The following is a 16,423-nucleotide window of genomic DNA, read 5'->3' on the forward strand; positions in this document are numbered from 1 at the left end:
TTATGCCCGCCTCCAAGATGGCTCCCATATTTAGCTTCAGACCGCTAGTTTCACGTGACTTATGAATTCCAAGATGGCGGCGCCCATCCTGAGAGGCGTGAGAAGTCAGGGCTGGGGTTTGTGCAGCCTCGGATACCGCCAGATGTTCCGGAGAGGTAGAAAATTTTGTCCTTCGCCTAGAAAGCTGGCTAATCGTAGAGAGCGGCTAACGCTGCAGCCAACGCTCCCACTGTTTCTTTTGTTCCTTCAAGACTTTGGCCACGTATTTGGCACTCCGATTTATTCTTTTAAAGTGCTTCTGTGCCCTTCGCTACTTCGGGAGCTGTAGAAATTCAGTAGTAAAAATCTCTTCAGCCAAAGCGTTTTCTGTTGAATTTTTCAGTCACGCTGCTGTTTAAAGTTACACGCAAGATTTAAGTTGAGGATGCATGGACTTTTTTTTCTGGTAGTCTTTTATAATATTATAGTCTGATATCTTTTGGAAATTAAAGGATTTGACCCGACAATATTTTTTTGTTGAGGCAAATATCAGTTTACTTCTTTTAGTAACGGGATTATTAGCAGAGCTCCAGGATTAAATAGGCAAAGGGGAAAAGAGTGCAGTTTTTTCTAGTTTCGGAAAATGTGTATTTTTCAAGTGAATGTGCTATTCCTCAGCGTGAACTGCACCTACTCATAACCATCTTAAGTTTCATTGAGATTGTTTCCAAGTAAGGTTGTTTAGAGAGCCCGTATGAATATTAAAGCATTTAATTAGAAATATGCAATAAACTGGAGTGAGACTTAAACATGTTTTAAAAAGCTTTCTGATGCTAAACTCTTACTTGAATTGACAGTTTTCTATTCTCCTATAGTTCTTTATAGTCATTATATGAGAGGGTAATGTATTTTTTCCGCTTTTGTTCTTTTTCCAGTGGTTCACTTGTTTATATTTTGCTCCATTGTATTTTTACAAACTCATTGCTATGAGTAACACTTTTTGCCTAGAAACAACTTTAGAATCAATAATAATTGACAGACCTATTCCCAATTAGCATACAGTGGATAGCCTTCAAAAATTGTCCTGGAATCAGGTGGCCACTAATAGTATTATACACTATTATTCTGCAAGTGACTGGTTACTTATCCACATTTTTTAAAAAAATCTTCCATCTTTATATATGCTGTCACGGAAAAATAATGATTGCAAATAAATTATAGCTACTGCCTTCTGGAACACCATCACTTCCCCCCACCCCGCCCCCATATTAGATTGGCCTTGATCTTACTTAACATCACTTCAGTAAAGCATTGCAGAAATGTCTGTGGTCCAGGGCACGGGAACAGAATGTTAAATGGTCCATGAGGGCTGACACTAGTCTTGTTGAACGTTTTGACAACTACTGTACCACAGTTTTTAAAAAAGTTTTGTTGATGCTGTTCTCTTTTATTTTTTGTAATGTGTTATGAACTATACAGAATTTCATTTGTAAATTGGATATCCATAAAAATTGATTTACTAAATACAATTCTTTATTTGGTGACAGGTGAAATTCCAGTGAGATGTAGCCATAACTACATCTCTTTTTAAATATTAAATGTCTGTTATCATTAACATCTTGCCATTGCTTCTCAATACTGCTACGTTTTCATAGGTTAGACTTCTCTGCTCTACATTTCACTTGTTAGATTGTGAGCTGTCAAGAATCGTTGAGTCAGTCAGTATACAAGTTTTGTAAATTTATTTATGTAAGATTTGGGCATAGATGGGCGTTCCACTCCAAAATACTGAATTCCCTCCAAGTATATTAACAATTACAGCACTTGTGGGAATCAATTCTATGAGAGATATACCGGTAGGTTTTTGGTAAAGTTTGCTATTAATGTATTGCCATTTTCAAACATATTTGGTATAATTTTAATTATTAAATCTTTTAAAATGTTGGTTACATATGTACGTATTATAGCAAACTTTTTCCAAAATAATTTAGTTATAAAGTGCAGCTGCGTAATTTTAAGGAAAAATATTTTGTACTATAACTGCAAACTGATGCAAGCTTAACTCAACCCGCTAAGTATATTTAATTGAATGAAAGAGATGCATTTACTAAACTTATCATGGTCTCATACCTTCCTGATACTTTGAACTGGAACTCCTAGAACTCTTGACCTTTGGCTATGTTAGTTAGGAATTCAGGGTGTTCTCAAGCATCTGGCAGATACCAGATTGGAAAGGCTACCGTATTTTTCGGAGTATAAGACGCACCTTTTTCTGTCAAAAAAGAGGGTGAAAATCTGGGTGCGTTTTATACACTGAGTACAGCATTTTTTTTGCCTCCCGAAACCCTGCCTCCTTCACCAAAATGGCCATGCATAGCCTTTAGGAGGCTTATAGAGTGCTCCTGGGAGCTGGAGAGGGCAGAAATGAGTAAAAAATGGGCCGTTTTTTGTTCAATTTTGCACCCCCAACCCCCAGGAGCACTCTATAAGCCTCCTAAAGGCTATTCATGCCCTTTTTTTTAAAGAAAAAAATGTGCCCGTTTTTGGGAAAAACGGGCCTGTTTTTGGGAGGTCTACAGAGCGCAAAAACTTTTTAAAAAAAATCTGTCTCTTCAAAATCTTATACTCTTATACTCCGGTGCATCTTATACTCCGAAAAATACGGTAGTTAGCCAAAATATAACATTATTGAATGATTAATAGAAATGTATTGCTGTCAACAGAAGTTGGTAAATTGTTTATCTAGTTAGGAAGACAATTCTTAAGAACAAAGGAGTCACATATAAAGGTAAGGCAAAAGTTTGGTCCTTATATATATTTTTTCTTATTTCAGAGATCAGTTTCAAATTAGATGAGAAAACAGCCCACAGCAGCTTGGATTTATTCAAAAAGGACACTGGGGTCCTCTATCGTATGCTGGGGATTGACCCCACCAGAGTGCCCCGAAACCCTGAACGCTTCAGAGACTGGGCTGTAGTTTTGGGTGACACCACCATCTCCAGTGGCTGCCATTACTGGGAAGTGACTGTGAAACGATCCCAACAGTTCCGCATTGGGGTGGCAGATGTGGACATCTCCCGGGAAGTCTGCATAGGAATGGATGACAATTCCTGGGTCTTTGCCTATGGAAATCACTGCTGGAATGCCATGTTTGCTAATGAAACCACTCCAATCACTAACATTGGCCAACCAGAAAAAGTCGGCCTATTCTTGGACTATGACCGCAAAAGATTTAGCTTGATAGATATACGACAACATATGTTTATCCACAATACGTCGCCAGAGTTCCGAGGTCCCGTAGTGCCTGCCTTTGCCCTCTGGGATGGTGAATTGCTCACCCACTCAGGCCTGGATGTACCTGAGAAGCTCAAGCAAAGTTGAAATCTATTCAAGAGTATTGATACTGAGAGGTTTTTTTTTCTGTTTCCTTGTCTTTCGTGAGTGAAATTTGCCATCATTTACTTGTGCCATATTTATCTTGCACTGCTATTTTGGTTTTGTCAGGAAAGGGTTGCTTAAAAAAATGAGCTTTTTTAAGGCAGCAATTGTTTATGTGATCAATTGCACCATTTGATACCTTACCTCATAGGCCTCTAGTTCTGTAGGAGTCAGGACATTCCCTTCTCTTGCTGTGTTGCAGAACCATTGTTCTGCCTCAGGACAACCAAAGAGCCAGCCAAGGTCATTCCCATGAACAGTAGTTGCCTTGGGGTGGATGGTTTTCAAGACCTCTACAAATTCTGTTCCTGTCAATGGCCTCCATCAGGAAAGCTCTGGAGCAGCTCTATGTGAATATGGATTCTTCCTCTAACCCCTCTGCATCAAACTTAAGCAAACAATATCTCAGTCTGACTATAGAAGGACCACTTTATGCCTTTTAATTATGTAAGATTTCCTTTTCCTGTTAGAAATGTTTGCTCAAGCTTTCAGATATTTGAAGGGCGTTTCCATTTTGATAAGAACAATGATTTTTAACACAAAGGACCTATTGCCTCCTGTTGGTGGGGTCAGAAGACAAAATTAGCTTGGAACTAAGCAGATGGCATCTCATGACCAGTGAAAATCCAACTCTCCTGAATTCATAAACAATACAGTACACAAATTAATGTTGTAGGAATTACTTTATTAATACCAGCCCCCGATTATCTTTTGTTAGATTGGTTGAAAGAACAAGAATCGTCCCCATATACATCTGCAGTTACAGATATTCATCGAAAAAGAAAGATAAAGAATTTGCGACCGTTTATTATAATCACATTAATTAAAATTAGCTGAAATCAACAGATATTTAAGCAGTGTTTTCTTTTTCTTGATGTTGGATGTAGCAAGAGCAGTTCTGTATGCTGTGTAAAAATAAAAGCATCTAAAACAATGTTATTTTATCTGGACTTCTGATTGCAGATATCCACTGTTTGGAAATCTTGTGATAAAAATGCACACAGTAGTTAAAAATTCTAGATGGATAAATTAGCCTACCAATCTTGTTGGCAGCAACATTGAAACATAGCATTGTACTGCTTCAAGATTCCTGTTCCATAGTGGCTGATATTTTTTTTTTCAAACAAAAGTTTTATTGGTTTTTTTTCAAATATTTTGGGGAAAAGGGTACATAAATGTGGGAGAAAAATTTTTGACAGCTACATCATACGGAAGGTGGTACTTCCCCGGAATCTTACATCTCTTCATGTTTTATATATATCAAAATATCATTATTACATTTACATTAGCAGTTATTTTACTCAATTCTTTAGCATCTTCAACCATATTTTATATCACTTCCACATTTCATTGTATTAGCAATTGCAATATGTTTTTAAGAAGATGGAGCTGACGCTGGCTTGGGTGGGGGCTTTTTTGGAGACATTTCAAAGTTCAGGAAAAGTTATAATTCAAAGCAGGAAAAAAATGGCGTCTGTAGGGATGCGCCGCCGGGCGGGACCAGGAAACAGGCAAAATCTAGTGTGGGATATTGATCTTCAATACAGCTCCCCTCTAATTATATTTAATTTTCCCCAATCCAAGGGGTTATATAAAGAGATTCCTCTAGGTTCACCCAGGTTTTATAATTCCAGCCCAAAGAATTTTTCAGAGACGGCAGTTCATTTGTAACAACAACACGAGCGCGGGATGAAACGCCATTTTGGCTCAGCCTTCCCCATAGTGACTGATTTTGTGATGGGTATTTTGCCATTCTATTCCAAAATAACCGACCACTTTTATTGGAGCTGCTGAAAAGACAGGTGCAGGAAAAATGATAGTGCCATTTCAAGCAGCTGATGGAATGTCTTATGCCACGTTAGATTGCACATATTAGCCCTCAAAGGGGACTTATTTCCTGTGTGGTAATGAATGTGCTTAAGATCGGGCAATAGTTTTCTGTATATAGGGTAGTGGCTGGACCTGGAAGTATCTTCCCATACCTGTGATTAATTTTGGGGGGAGGAGGAGAGAAATGACTGATTGGTGGGTGAACAAGTGTTTGAAGTAGTGACTCAGAATATGAGAGAGCAACGGTGTAGATAAAGGTAGAAAAGCTATTTCCCCGTTTTTGCTTTCCATTCTGGTGCTTGTGTAAATTATTTTTAGCTTCTTGAATTTGCCTTTCTGAAAATGGAGGTTTGTGAGTGATTGCAAGTATCATAGAAGTCATGTTGTGATTGTGCATGTGATGAAAATTTTCAATCAGACAGTCTATCAAATCGCACAATCCAAATTTGACATCGTTCATTTTTTTTTATGGAAACAAGAAGCAGAATAGATGCACTAAATTTCAAATTTGGTCATCAGCTACTACACTTTAAAAACCAATTCCCTAAAAAGCAAGAGTTATATCTCCACATCCTCCAGTGGCATAACTGTATTATGAGATAACTCGGCAGCCTTCCCAGATGGTATGGTGTGTAGGAAAGGGAATGTAAGTGGCAATAATAGAAATGGTTGACTATTTTTGAAGGTGGGGACAGACAAAAGTCAGAAATCCTTAAAAACATTAGAGACAAGTATGTTTTCCCTTCTTGCTTAAATATCTATTGGGGGAACGGTTGGACAAGGGAGAGAATGGATTCATAGTGGAGGAATTGAAAACAATCAATGTGGAGGCTTCATTAAGTTACGAAATTGAAGGTCGGAATTGAATACTTTCAGCATTTATAGTGATAGCTACTTTGAATTTTATCAGGCAACCCAAAATGGCAGTTGAGCATACTTTTTCTCCTTTTTCTACACCTAAAATTAGTTTCTCACCAAAAGTTGCTAACTCAGTTCCTGGGGATTTTATCTATTTTACTTGTGCTGTCGAAGGGGAGTACTGAACTTTCATACAAGGTTCACCGGAGAGAGTCTCTTGTACAAGACAATTGTGGAAAAATACAACTCCGCCTTGCTCAACCGAATGGAGTAATTTGGAATGAGGAGAATGTCGTTTCTCTCTGTTCGTCTATCTTCTTGTTCGAGTCCTTAGCAGGGCTAACAAAGCAATTGTAGAAACTACCATTCTCACACCATACTTTCCAAATTCTCCTTGGAGAGATCATCAGCTGCCTCCTTGGCCTTTCTGGGACCCAATATGTAGCTTTCTTGATAATCCTTGAGCAACTTCACCACTTCCAGGTGATGAAACTGGATGGCATCATCCAAGGCAATGTTTCCCCATCTGCAAAGAAGGCAACACTATGAAGATTTGTATATTGTAATCGCTGTCTAGTGAAAGCAGCTTTTCTCAGCCTGATGGCCTCTAATGGGTTGAGGGTATAACTCTTGTAATTTCTAACAAAGGCCATAATGATTAAAAACCCTGGGAACTATGTTCCCAACATACGCTGGAGATGCCAGAATGGGAAAGACTGTTCCAGGTGCTGAGGAACAACGGAAAGCTTGTATCCACTCTTTCTCAACTAAGCAGATTGTCAACCCTGAAACTGATCTGACTGAAGCCATTTTTGACAGCTTCATTATCACACTGGAGCTGAGGGAGAGGGATTTGAGATAGTTGGGATTCTGGCATTCTGTAGCCAAAACAAAATATTTTCTCTTGGGAACCAAGGACATTCTCAGACCTGGTCGGAGGAAGGCGGAGAGATGTCACCCGGCACCTTAAGTGGACCATGTGACTGATTATTTTGAGAAAGTGGGAAACCTTTTATTTTTAATTAAGTGAAAACCGTGGAAGGCTTCGAGTCGGTTTTCCCCAGATCTGTGCCAATATGGTATTTCCAATAAGCTATTGTTTGAGAAATCTACCTACCTTGGAGTTTCGCTTGATATGGAATTATAACTTGGAACTCTGACACAGATCCAAAGTAAGTATTTGTGGATCAGATTCCCTATTGGCTTAAAACTAGGACAATTCATATACCCCACCCCCCAACCACTACGTTACAAAGGTTACTAGATTGTTTTGTACTATGTTACAAAATAAAGATTACTATTAAAACAAGTAGGGCTTTTTATTTCTGGAGTATCAAATCATATTGTATGCACTAGGAAGGAGACTAAGTTCTTAGGCCATCAACGAATCAATGAATCTTTCTCCCAAAAGCAAGATACGTCAGGTGATAACATTTCCCCAAAGTTATGGCACACCTTATTGACACAAGGAATCTGACAGTTTTAGTACTGTTATGGAAGTTCCTAATGTAGCAGGGAGAAATATAATAGAGACTTGTCAATATCCAATTCTGAATTAACAGAGCATACTAAATTGAAACAACAAATTAGACTTAAGTTTAGCAATATATGAACCTTCTTTCTACTCTGGATCATCAACTGTAATGCATCTTTTTTTCACAAAGAAAGGAATTTTAACAGATTAACAGAGTTGGAAGGGACCTTGTAGGTCATCTAGTCCAATCCCCCTACAAGCAGGAGACCCTACAACATTTCTGACAAATGGCAGTCGAACCTCTTCTTGAAAGTCCCAAGTGATGAAGCTCCCACAACTTCCAAAGGGAAGCTGTTCCATTGGTTGATTGTTCTCACTGTCAGAAAGTTCCTCCTTGTTTCTAGGTTGAATCCTCTCCTTGGTGAGAAGAAGCTAAATTACAGTTGAGGCCTTTAGGTATGCACAGATGTCACGATAGTCACATTGCACAGACTAAACTTTATTTTGTTCACAGTTCTGTCCACAACTGAGGCCAACCAGTCCTAAAACAAGTTATGAGTATGCAAACTTCTTGAATAACAAGAACATGAAACTGACCTGATCAAGGAGTTCTAGACAGAGAAAGGGGAAATATATTATAGGCAGCTGCTGGTGGAAACAGTTCCTTATGCCGAATAAGGTCCCGGTCAGCCTCTGTTCTTGGTTACTTGCTTACGGCTGCTTTGCTACGCTTGCTTGCTATCGGCTGCCATAGGAACCGGGGGTGGGGGGGTTTCATAGTTTTGGGGAAGGGAATTATATTGTACTGGAGGAGTCTTGTTCATGAAGATGAGTTATTGTAAGCCAGATGCACTCAAAATACATTATTTTTCAACAAATATTCTGAATATATATCCCAAAACAAAATTCTTCCACAACTGGGTTAGAATTGAATGAATGGATGGATAAATGAATTCTTGAAACCAAGAAGGCAAAGATATCCCATGTTTTTAATATCTGTACTGCCCTCCTGAACTGAGAGTCTCACCCCTCTAGGTTGGCAATAGCAACAGCACTTAGACTTATATACCGCTTCACAGTGCTTTCCAACCCTCTCTAAGCGGTGTAAGGAATCAGCATATTGCCCCCAACAATCTGGGTCCTCATTTTACCGACCTCGGAAGGATGGAAGGTTGAGTCAACCTTGAGCCGGTGGGAATTGAACTGCTGGCAGTCAGCAGAAAGAGCCTGCAGTACTGCATTCTAACCATTGCGCCACCACGGCTCAGAGCAATCCCTATTCTGTGCTCTCTAGGACTTCAGGTGTATCAGTTTCTTGATAAAATATTGCTTTTATGCATCTTAAGCCCTGTGCCATTCACTTACCTCTGCTATTCTAACCTTCTTAAGTCCTCTGAGTTTCTCTCCTATTCTAGTCCACTTAAATCTGTAGTATCTTTCCAATACAAGGGCCCTTGGTCTCTTACCCTAACTTCATCTCCTTCACAGCTTGGGTCCATCTTGCGGGTGCAATGCAGCAAGTTGTCATAGTTGTGAAAATTGAAGAGGGACACCAATTCCTGAAGCAATAACAGTCAAAAGACAAGAATAAGCATCAATAAGGAATGAAATGAAAAGTTATGAAATAAACTGTAATGCTTTCTAGTAATTGGTTAAAGAAGACGGAAGCAACAGCAGCATCCAAGATGCCACAGAACAGTGGTTCTTAAACTCTGGGCATTTTCCTCCAAGAGGCTAATTTGAACATATCCTGGGAGTAATGAAACAATTTGTAGCTGCTTGTTAATGACTTGATGTTCCAGTTTGGAACTCCTGCTGCAAAATGCTTATGTAAAACAACAATCTGGGGTTTTTTGCGTGTAGTGTGTGAGGGTAATGACATTTGAGACCAGGAAAGGGGAGTAATTAGGTTTATTTATTTATTTATTATTCATGCTTCTAGACCGCCCCCTCTCCCAAAAAGGGACTCGGGGCGGTTAATCGGGGCGGTTAATCGGTTTAAGAATCATTCCGTTAGAAGATATTCCCTACTTACAAAAATCTCTACATTAGAAGATAAAATCAGATAAGCGCTCTGGTCATTACCAAGTCCAAAGACAATAGGAATTGATGAAATAGCTACAGATATGTGGCCAACAACAGAGGAAAAACCAGTCAGTTCTAGTTTGGCTCTAACCAAACCAAGCCAGCAGTTCTGAAGTACGAGACCCTAGCCAATAGAGTCAGTCTTCTAGTACCAATATCAAAGAAAGAAGACTTAATAAAATGTGCAAACAATTGTCCAGTATCCTTTACTCCATATGTCAAAAAATAATGCTCAGGATCATCCAATGCAGATTGGAGCCCCTTGTGAAAGGGGAAATACCAGATGTTCAAGTTCATTTTAGAAAAAGCTGAGAATCAAGAGGCAATCCTGTTGAGGCATGCTGGAAAATCTAAACATCCAAAGAACATCAGAAAGAATCAATTATTTATTTTATTTTTATTTATATGCTACTTTTATTTTTATTTTTTAAATAAATTATTCAAGGAAGTGAACATAGCGCATACTCCTTCCCCCTATTTTCCTCACAACCCAGCCTAAGGCAGGACTAGAACTCACAATCTCCTGATTTCTATCCTGATATCTTAACCAGCAGACCAAACTGGCTTTTAGCTCATGCTTCATTGACTGCAAAAAGTCAATTTAAATTATTTTCCTAAGTAATATCCTTAGGAAAATGGAATCCCAAATCATCCATAACCTCATGTGAAACGTATATACGAGATAGAAAGCCGCAATCCTGACAACATGGAAAAACAGATTGGCTCCATATTGATATTCCATACAGAAATGGAACAAGGCTATAGATTCTCGTCTCCATATTCACCCTGTAATATGCTTAATGTACAGTAAAGGACATTATCTGTCAGTCCTAGAGGAGATGAACCCTGATTGCCCTTTAGAAGGCCAGATCCTGAAGATGAAACTCAAATACTTTGGCCACTTCACTGGCGAAGAGCCTAATGCTAGGAAAGTTTGAGAGCAAAAGAAGAAGGGGACGACAAAGAATGAGGTGGCTGGATGGAGTCACCGAAGCAGCCAGGGTGAGCTTAAATGGACTCCAGAGGATGGTAGAGGACAGGAAGGCCTGGAGGAACATTGTCCATGGGGTTGCGATGGGTTGGACGTGACTTTGCGACTAACAACAGTACAGGAGGCTGGATTGGAAGAAGATGAGAATGGTTTTAAAAGTTAAAGGAAAAAACCTCAATAAACTGCACTATGCTGATGACCCTGCTCTGATGGTTGACAATAAACCACAAGGAGTATCTAGAAAATTGGATTAACTATGTGTAAACTATTAAAAAGTACAGCAGCCAACCTTCATACTAACTGAAGACAGGTAGCTTCTGGCTTTTAGGACTGACTGCCTAGCAATCAAGAAATAAGTCACAAACTAGCATTTGATAGAAGAGAAATTAAAGCCTTTAAAAAGATACGACAATGTGGCTACCTATAAATATCAGACTCATGCATGATATTCTTTTCCCTGGGACAGGCTAGAGAAGCAAAAGTCAAACTCTGAAGAAGCAGGATAGAGTATTGACACTTTTGAATATAGGTGTTAGAGAAGCTTCCTGAGAATACATGGATAACCACCAACGAATGGATCAAAGGACAAATCAATCCGGAATTCTTATCTGAGACTCAGATGATCATGTTTTGGATTTATTATGCGAAGACTTAGCCCCTTGAGAAATCCAGGATGATGGAAAAAGGGGAAGAAAAGAAAAAAGAAAAAGAAAAGACAACCAATAGCAAGGCTGATGGATGTGATTTCCGCAGCCATGAATGCATCACTGGAAAACCTGAAGGGCCATGTTGGGGGACAGATCATCTTTGAGAACTTTTATTATGTAGTTACTAAGAATCAACATCAACTTGATTATCAATACCAATATAATCAAGAATTTCAAAATTTGGCATAAAAAAGTGGGGAGACTTCAGCTGTTCAAGTGCTTCATGGTAAAACTATTTGTACTTTCTTGTAGGTGTTCATTCTGATATGTTTTCAGGGTTATGACATAAAATATAGCCCATAAATTCCAGAAGCACATCAGTTACCGTATTTTTCAGACTATAAGATGCACTGGTATATAAGACGCACCAAGATTTCAAAGAGGTAAGTAAGACAAAAAAGTTTTTGTCCTTCCCCGGCCCCCAGGAGCACTCTGCAGGCTACAGCATGGCTGGGGGAAGGCCAAAATGCCTCTGTTTTTGTGAAAAATGGGTGAAAAATGGGCCATTATTTGCAAAAACGGGGGCATTTTTGCCTTCCCCCAGTCCTGCTGAAGCCTGCAGAGTGCTTCTGGGGTCTGGAGGAAGGGAAAACAGCTCATTTTTTTTTGCAAAATGGGATGCGGGGGTAGGGCTTCGGAAGGCCAAAAATGGCTGTATTCGGTGTATACGATGCACTAACATTTCCACCCTCTTTTAGACGGGGAAAAGGTGCATCTTATACTCCGAAAAATATGGTATGTTGTCATTTTCCCCCCAGTTACCCTTCATTTAATAGGGAGAGCGTTTTTCATTTCTATCTTTATTACAGTGTTACTCATAAGAAACAGAGACTGGAGAGCGACTTGCACAAAACCTCTGCCCACCCATCAACCCAGTTCTGTCACTTTTCCATCCATGGTTCTCACAGGCTCTCTTAAAAAGGCTCCTTCTGTCATGTCTGTAGTTTCATGAAACTTACCTGACAAAATCCAATTCCTCTCGTGCTGTTGCCAGCTTTATCCAGAGGGGGCGATAGACCCATCATTCCCATAACATTGGGCACCAGCAGCAGGATAGCCCCAGAGACTGCAGATTTGGCAGGAAAGCCAACCTGGTAATGAGAAAGAGATTACGTGAAGGATATAACAACCCACATTTTAAGTATCTCAAAGCTCTTCCTCCTATTCAGCGTTAAACCAAGTAAGTACAATTGAGGGACAAAGAGATAAAGTTGATCGCTGCCAATGGCAAAGCAGATACCCAATTTGCAGTATATTCCGGTTGTGTTATTAATTCTGGAAGCTCTTTGCAGGTGTAAATTGGGCTTTGCCTGGTGCAGAATTACATTTCATGCTGGGCTGGGGAAATGAAAGTGGTGGCTATTACCATGCAGATGAAGCATGGAAATAGCACTAGAGAGAAGCATTTCGGAAAGCAGAAGTGAATGTGTATACAAGTACTGTAACCACAATTCTGGTCTGATACACGCACACCCATTTTTAAGAATGGTGCATTTCTGGTTGCCCCTCCTTTGCAAAGCACCATGCCAGGATGACTGAAGAGAGTGGATAGATGCTACAGACAGTGATGGCTAACTGCAGAGCCCAAACCATGTGTGCATGCACACAAACGCGTGCATGCATGAAACTCCAAAATGCAATGCAAGTGCCCCCTGTGCATGCACCTTGCTCCCCATGCATGCATCCTGCCCCGTGCATGCATCTGCCCCCCCTGTACATGTGCCCCACCCCCTGCACATGTGCATGCATACCCGTGCATGTGCCCCCCCTCGCCCATTTTTGGCTTCTAGGTTGGTGCAGGAGCTTTCTAGGCCCAAAATCGCACGTGGCAACCCCCCAAAATGCAATGCAAACACTTCCCCGCACATGCGCCCCGCCCACCCACATATGTGTGGCAGACAGCAGAAAATCAGCTGGCTGGGGGGAGGCATGCGCACAAGCCTGGTGGAGCTGGGCTGGGGCAACGGTTAGTGTGCCCATAGAGAGGGCTCTGCATGCCACCTGTGGCACATGTGTATCAAGGAACAAGTGCCCAAGAGAGGAGATTGCATTGCATAAATAAATTGCCCTATGTTTTTCCAAAGAATGTCAGCATACAGCTGTCAGAAATGAGCTGAGATCAACACAAGCCAAGAAGTATCCTACAGCATCTCAAGCCTCAGCACATTACAGCAGCAAAGTGTCTTCCCCACTGCTGAACCACAAGTCTCCAGCATGGACATAAGCCTCTCTAGACAAAATTGTACCATCTCCTGATATCTTGAATATTTGGGTGAGGCAAATGGAGTATGTGGCAGCTGGTACAACCTTCCCAGATCTAGTTCACACCTCATACTATGATATCATGTGGCATATTTGGTTTTAGCCGACTATGTCATTTGAACCCAGGCAACTGTACAGGTAGTCCTCCACGTACGATTGCAATGAGTCCCAAATTTCTGCTGCTAAGCGAGACAGTTGTTAAGTGAGTTTTGCCCCATTTTACGACTTTTCTTCCCCCGGTTGTTAAGTGAATCACTGCAGTTGTTCAGTTAGTAACACGGTTGTTAAGTGAATCTGGCTTCCCATTGAGTTTGCTTGTCAGAAGGTCTCAAAAGGCGATGACATGATTGTGGGACACTGAAATCGTCATAAATATGAACCAGGTACTAAGCATGCGAATTTTAATCACATAACCATAGGCTTGCTGCAATGGTCATAATAAGTCATAAGTCACTTTTTTCAGTGCTGTTGTAACTTTGAACAGTCACTACATGAATAGTTGCAAAGTGGTCTACCTCCGTTTTGTTAAATGAGTCAAGCCATGGCATAGGCCTCAGCATGGTATAGGGACTTTCAAAAGTGTTGTTTCCGCTTCATTTCCGTCTACATATGGTATTTCTTTGGTCATGTGAGATGCTCAGTAGCACCTTATTCATCTGACCGTTTCAATGGATAGGAACAGCCTTTAGAAGAGAATTCCCACCGAGATCAGCTGTCATAGCAAGAGCACTTTAGACTTATATACAGCTTCATAGTACTTTTACAGTCCTCTCTAAGCTGTTTACAGAGTCAGCCTATTGCCCCCAACAATCTGGGTCCTCCTTTTACCCACCTCAAAAGGATGGAAGGCTGAGTCAACCTTCAGCCTGGTGAGATTTGAACTGCAGCTAGCAGTCAGCTGAAGTAGCCTGCAGTACTGCACTCTAACCACTGCGCCACCTTGGCTCACATGAAAATAGTCCCATCCTCTTTCTGGATGCTCACTCCTGTGTCTTCTTCCAACCCCACCCAAAACAGAGCAAAAACTTACATGGAAGGCAAACTGCCCCGAGAAGTTGTACATGCCACAAGAATGCATGAGGCTAAGGGTATTGCGGATGGCTTCCTCACTGAGGACACACTCGCCTGTGATAGGGCAGATACCACCATTGGCAAGTGTGGCTGCCATGACACTTCCAGACTCACAAGTCACTTCAACAGAACAAAAATTCATAGGAGGGGGCAAAGTTGTTTTTTTTTAAAAAAGGAGAAATTAATTTTAATAACATCTTAGTAAGAAGCCCAGAAATCATTCCTAACCAACGCTTGGAGTGAAAATTCAGGATCTATACACAAATTTAACACAGAGAAAACACCTGATATAATATTTCTTGAAAAATGAAGGATTACAGATGTGAATTCTGATTATGTGAAAGTCTCTTTTCAGGTGAAAAAGTAATATGCAATGGAACAAAGAATGTGGCAACTTGCGAAGCTTTCCCGACCGACTCTTGAGTTGCCATAGGCAGGGGGATGGGGAATTGAGCCTTGCAGCTGTATCAAGGAGTTTGCACCTCAGTCAAAACAAAGCACATTCCAGACAGCAAATGTCAAGGCCATCTACACGGAGATCCATAGTGGCCGGAGGGAGTGACTTTTACAACACACAAAATTGCTTCATTGGGGAATGTAACGGATGACACACCTTGCGGGGGAGGGGGAAACAGGGTCAGAGCCAAGGCCCAAATTAAGTGAGGTCAGAGTTGGCTTCACTTGGATTGTGCCGACATGATGCTCCTAATAAATAACTGGATTTCTTTTAAACCTCGGCTTGAGATTCATGTTTTAATTAGGGCACTGGTTGGAATCCTGACAATAAGGTTCTGGCCAAATATACAAAATCAACCTTTTTGACCTGATGCCTGTCTTATGCATCAGTGTAAATTGTCAATGCCAAGAATCTGCTAAATGGGGATGATGGGGATTATAGTTTTGTAGATAGTTTTGAAGACACTGGTCTGTGGGATATTAATCTACAGCAGGGGTGGGGAACCATGGCCTCTTTATGACTTGTGGACTTGGGAGTTGAAGTCCACAAGTCACAAAAGGGCCATAGTTCCCCACCTCTGATCTAGAGGAATAGGTTTGGAAAACTTATTCATCCAGCCCTGTAATATTTACTTAAAAAAAAAAGATTCACCCTGAAATGGTTTTTTTTTTGCCTCCCTCAAACTCAAAAGGGTTGTTTTGGATATACCAGCTCAGCTGCAGTTCAAAATGCAACTGTCAGGTAATGAGGATTTAATAGCTGCCAGCTGATGTAAGGTTGTAACCTGAAAGCTGATGCAATGTAAGACTGATGCAATGTGGTGTCTATATATATATAGGAGTATATCAAGGAGTATATGAAATCCCATGCCCCACCTGCCCCACCACATACATCGGACAAACCAACAGAAGAATAAAGGCACGCATTGAAGAACACAAAAACTCAGTCAGAAAGGAGGAACCAACTTCTTCCCTGGTCCAACACCTCAAAGCCACAGGACATGATATAGACTTTAAAAAGACCAGAACTATTGCCAAAATTGAACACTTTAACAACAGAATAATCAGAGAAGCTATTGAGATAGAAAAACGACCACACAGCATGAATAAACGAGATGATACCTCCCGCCTACCAGCCATTTGGAAACCCGCCCTCACTGACAAACGAGTCCCTAACACTAAGAATGATACCAGACCCACACTCACGAAAACCACACAGGATGTCACTATCACACATCCACGCAAAAAGCAAGCCCAAACCCACACCGATAA

At 40.6% G+C, this 16,423-nt stretch overlaps 2 protein-coding genes across 2 annotated transcripts in view; one reads left to right on the forward strand and one right to left on the reverse strand.

The window, feature by feature from the left end:
* Positions 1-4,330, forward strand: SPRYD4 (SPRY domain containing 4). The gene is made up of 2 exons (XM_081940656.1): positions 1-155; positions 2,813-4,330. Exons 1-2 carry the CDS (start codon positions 62-64, stop codon positions 3,358-3,360), a joined length of 642 nt encoding a protein of 213 aa, XP_081796782.1. The 5' UTR covers positions 1-61; the 3' UTR covers positions 3,361-4,330.
* GLS2 (glutaminase 2) overlaps positions 3,775-16,423 on the reverse strand; it is a 27,440-nt gene continuing 14,791 nt past the window's right edge. The window contains 6 exon segments of the mRNA XM_081961556.1: positions 3,775-4,521; positions 5,145-6,631; positions 8,177-8,190; positions 8,989-9,138; positions 12,322-12,453; positions 14,655-14,831. Coding sequence (XP_081817682.1) covers positions 6,475-6,631; positions 8,177-8,190; positions 8,989-9,138; positions 12,322-12,453; positions 14,655-14,831 — 630 coding nt within the window. The 3' untranslated portion in view covers positions 3,775-4,521; positions 5,145-6,474.

Source organism: Natrix helvetica (genome assembly GCF_964273705.1).
Source record: "Natrix helvetica genome assembly, chromosome: 1".
Taxonomy (NCBI): Eukaryota; Metazoa; Chordata; class Lepidosauria; order Squamata; family Natricidae; genus Natrix; species Natrix helvetica.

Excerpts from the sequence above, each read along its gene's own strand:
- SPRYD4 (XM_081940656.1), top strand. The coding sequence starts at position 62 with ATGAATTCCAAGATGGCGGCGCCCATCCTGAGAGGCGTGAGAAGTCAG. Across the intron at positions 156-2,812 it reads CCGCCAGATGTTCCGGAGAG|AGATCAGTTTCAAATTAGAT; the intron begins GTAGAAAATTTT and ends TTCTTATTTCAG.